This window comes from Lactuca sativa, chromosome 4 (assembly GCF_002870075.4).
Source record: "Lactuca sativa cultivar Salinas chromosome 4, Lsat_Salinas_v11, whole genome shotgun sequence".
NCBI classification, from domain to species: Eukaryota; Viridiplantae; Streptophyta; class Magnoliopsida; order Asterales; family Asteraceae; genus Lactuca; species Lactuca sativa.
In genome coordinates, this window is record NC_056626.2 from 326,804,545 (window position 1) to 326,807,764 (window position 3,220).

The 3,220-nt window shown below is 34.8% G+C and overlaps 1 protein-coding gene across 2 annotated transcripts; it reads right to left on the reverse strand.

Moving 5' to 3' along the window:
- Positions 1-400: 400 nt before the first annotated feature.
- LOC111910572 (disease resistance protein RUN1) lies at positions 401-2,878 on the reverse strand. 2 transcript variants are annotated; one of them, XM_023906405.2, is made up of 3 exons: positions 2,637-2,878; positions 983-1,473; positions 401-749 (listed from the first exon to the last, which is right to left on the reverse strand). In XM_023906405.2, exons 2-3 carry the CDS (start codon positions 1,459-1,461, stop codon positions 677-679), a joined length of 552 nt encoding a protein of 183 aa, XP_023762173.1. In that variant the 5' UTR covers positions 1,462-1,473; positions 2,637-2,878; the 3' UTR covers positions 401-676. The 2 variants fall into 2 exon arrangements, with proteins under 2 accessions (XP_023762173.1, XP_052626584.1); XM_052770624.1 differs by having other exon boundaries at positions 983-1,483.
- Positions 2,879-3,220: the final 342 nt, after the last annotated feature.

The following is a 3,220-nucleotide window of genomic DNA, read 5'->3' on the forward strand; positions in this document are numbered from 1 at the left end:
GTTTTTTAGAACCATGACATTCACTGAAACATTCAACTCCTATCTCGTTTCCACGAATCATACGAATCCGGCCCACACAAAAAGTGGTACATCAATCCCAAAAGCACTTACACTGAAGGCTCGAGTTCCCGATTAGATGACATGGTTTGGGAGAGTTAAGATGAAGAAAATTTGGAGAATGGACAAGGAAAAAAGCAACGGGTTGATTGACATGTTACATTTCAATTTTTGTTGGTTTACCCTTCCTGATTCTGTTTTTGAGTTATTAGAAAACTGTTACTATTTTGAACTTTTGATTTCCAGCATGTAATCTATTTTAATTTCCGGTATGTAATCTTTACAATATGTGTATTTTGGAATTATGAATTATGGAATCATGAAAAATGTTGTTGGAATTGAGTTTATAAAAATATATTGTTGGAATTATGTTTCTAAATGAAATATATTGTTGGAATTCTACTTCTAAATGAAATATGTTGCTGAAAATTATGTTTATAAGTAAATCATTGCTAAACATGTGTTCTAAAAACAGATACACCGTATCGGGACCAATGGTATGCCGTACCGGACATATACCGAAATGAACCTACCCCCGTCGTACCGGATACGCCCAACCTCATGAATCCCGTTCCCATTCTCTGTTCCCGTACTGGACCGTACCATGAACTATGTGACTTTAGTTGAAACTAATGGAACGTAGCTCTAGTGAAAGCTCTTCAACAATCTTTTGGATAAATTTAGCTTCATGCCTGTTCATTAAAGAAGATTCAGTTAGTTACTCAAAACCCCACATGATTATTTAATCACACTTATATAATCATATCCCAAGGTTAAGCTTTCGTTAAGACTTAGATCTTGAGTTAAAAATATGACAATCAAAGATGCCATGTACGAGTCTTTTACAACCAGGACTCCGGATTATCCCCTAGATCAGAAAAATTCAAAATACAAGAATACTGCAGACATATGATGAAAGAATTACCCATCAGAAGTCTTCTTCAACTCCCATCCAGCCAGATCTGTTGCTTCTTTCAGAGCCTGTCTCCATTTCCCAGCAGCCTCTTCCATTTCATACTTGGCAAATGCTTCTCCAACTGCCCCATTTTGTTTTCTGACTTCGGAGGGTTCCACGTCATAGAAAACAGGGTAGGCAGTATGCTCGGTTGTTCTATGACATTCCATTATCTTCACAAGTTCATCCAAGCACCAAGATGAAGCGGCATAGTTCTTGGAGAAAACAATGATGTAGAATTTTGAATCTTCAATCGATCCGATGAGCTCATCACTAATCTTTTTCCCTTTTTTGATTCTCTCATCGTCCTTGTAAGTATGAATGCTTTTGTTCTGAAGAGCATGATAAAGATGATCAACGAAGTTTGTACGAGTGTCTTCGCCTCTAAAACTCAAAAACACATCATACTTAAAGCTCTTTTGAACGGATGAAGTTGAAGAAGACGCCATTTGAAGGTGTACCTGAAGGATCCTTTAAAAATTCAAATTCTAATTGGTGAAATTTTATGCGGGGGAATGATTGCAAACAAACTTGAATGAAATGAATTGCCTCAAGGGAATGGGTCTAGCACCAATAAGGTGAACATGATGTGTGTTTGGGAAACCTTTGGAATTTGATGGTAAGGAAAAGTCTTATGTGGTCAAAATTAAAGCCTGGACAGATACAGACAAAATTTTCTATATAGCGATTCGATAGGTCGTGTAAATGAGTTTGATAAGGCTCAAACAGAACAAAACAAGATGTGAAAAATTACAAGATTGCCCTTATTCAAATTTTCCAATTATCAAAGTTTTCAACACAACTTGTTTATAAAATCCATAATTTCAAATAAGTTCTAAGACCGAAAACAGAGTTGTTAACCCAAATTGTCTAAATATCCATAATTTAATTAAATTTCTATCAAATTATTTAACAGATAAAACATTCTCAATCTCCATACTAATATCCTCTACACAAGAACAACTCCTGTTGTTTGCCTATGGTTTGCAGGTCAAAAAGATCAACAATCAGTTAAAGTAGCACAAGAATGAATAATTTGTTTTTATAGCTTGATGACAACATGATGGAAGCAAAATTCTTCATTTAAGCAATTTTAAAGCCTTCAAATTTCTTCTAACGGACTACATTCAGTCAGCACATCAGACCAAAGTTGCTCTGATCGGATAAAGAAGAAAGTTCGACATCTAGAACAGGATAGTCGGCTTTGAGAACCTTTTATATTTGAAAATCAAACCCGATTCTTTTCAATTACAAAATCGGTAAATTGATAACAGAGCTGATATATAGATTGATCTACAAGTAAGTTCCACGACTGAAAATATTTTATCTACAATATTAAAAAAAAAACAGAAATATTAGTTTTGAATTTGAAAAGTACGGAGACTGACGAATTTTCAAAATCACCTAGGCATACTTTATTGCTGCAAATTATGCCGCTTCAATGAAAAAAGGTAAAAATATCTAGATTAGGGATCTTATACATAAGATTTTCTTTAACTGGTCAACGCTATACATCAAGAACAATGGCTTTTTTTGTGCAAGATTAAAACTTTTTAATGTTTGAATATCGTCTACAGAAATCAAGAAGACTAAAGTAATTAAGATAAAGATTAAGCTATTGTACCGGTAGCAGGGGGTGTAACTGGTAGTTGAGGAGAAGAGAGGAGGATAGGCGATGGTCACTGGGCCAAGATCCCACTCGAGCGAAAACTTCTACAGCCGGTTGACCAAAAAAAAGAGAGAAGAGAATCGTCGATTTAGATTGAGAGAGTAGAGACGAGAGAGAAGAGATGACCTGTGGCGTCTGGACGAAAGTCAGAGAGAAGATGGGTGTCTGAGTGACTGAGTGTATAATGAAAGTGAGAGATTAGCAAGGAACAAAGTTTTTAGATTAAAGGGGTGTTTGGCAAAGGTAAAAGGAGTTTTTTTTTACTTTTACCAGTTTACCTGGATAAGTATAAAAAAATGTTGAGGTCAAAAAACAATTATAAGCTCACGTCAAAAAGTCATAAGTAACCTACCCATACTTGTTAAAAACATTTTACTTCACCAAATAAGTTATAAGTGAAAAAATTATAAGTCTTTTCAAATAAGCTTTGCCAAACACCCTCTAAATTACAAAAATCTTCCTGTGGGCAAGAATCTATAGTTTGAGTCCTATTTTTTTTTTTTTTTTACTTTTTCAACATTGGTCCTTACTGTATGTTT

What these genes read in the sequence shown, in the direction of transcription:
- LOC111910572 (XM_023906405.2), bottom strand. Translation starts at nt 1,461, where the DNA reads ATGGCGTCTTCTTCAACTTCATCCGTTCAAAAGAGCTTTAAGTATGAT. An exon ending in TTGAAGAAGACTTCTGATGG is followed by an intron (nt 750 to 982) that starts GTAATTCTTTCA and finishes TTTAATGAACAG; the next exon opens with GCATGAAGCTAAATTTATCC.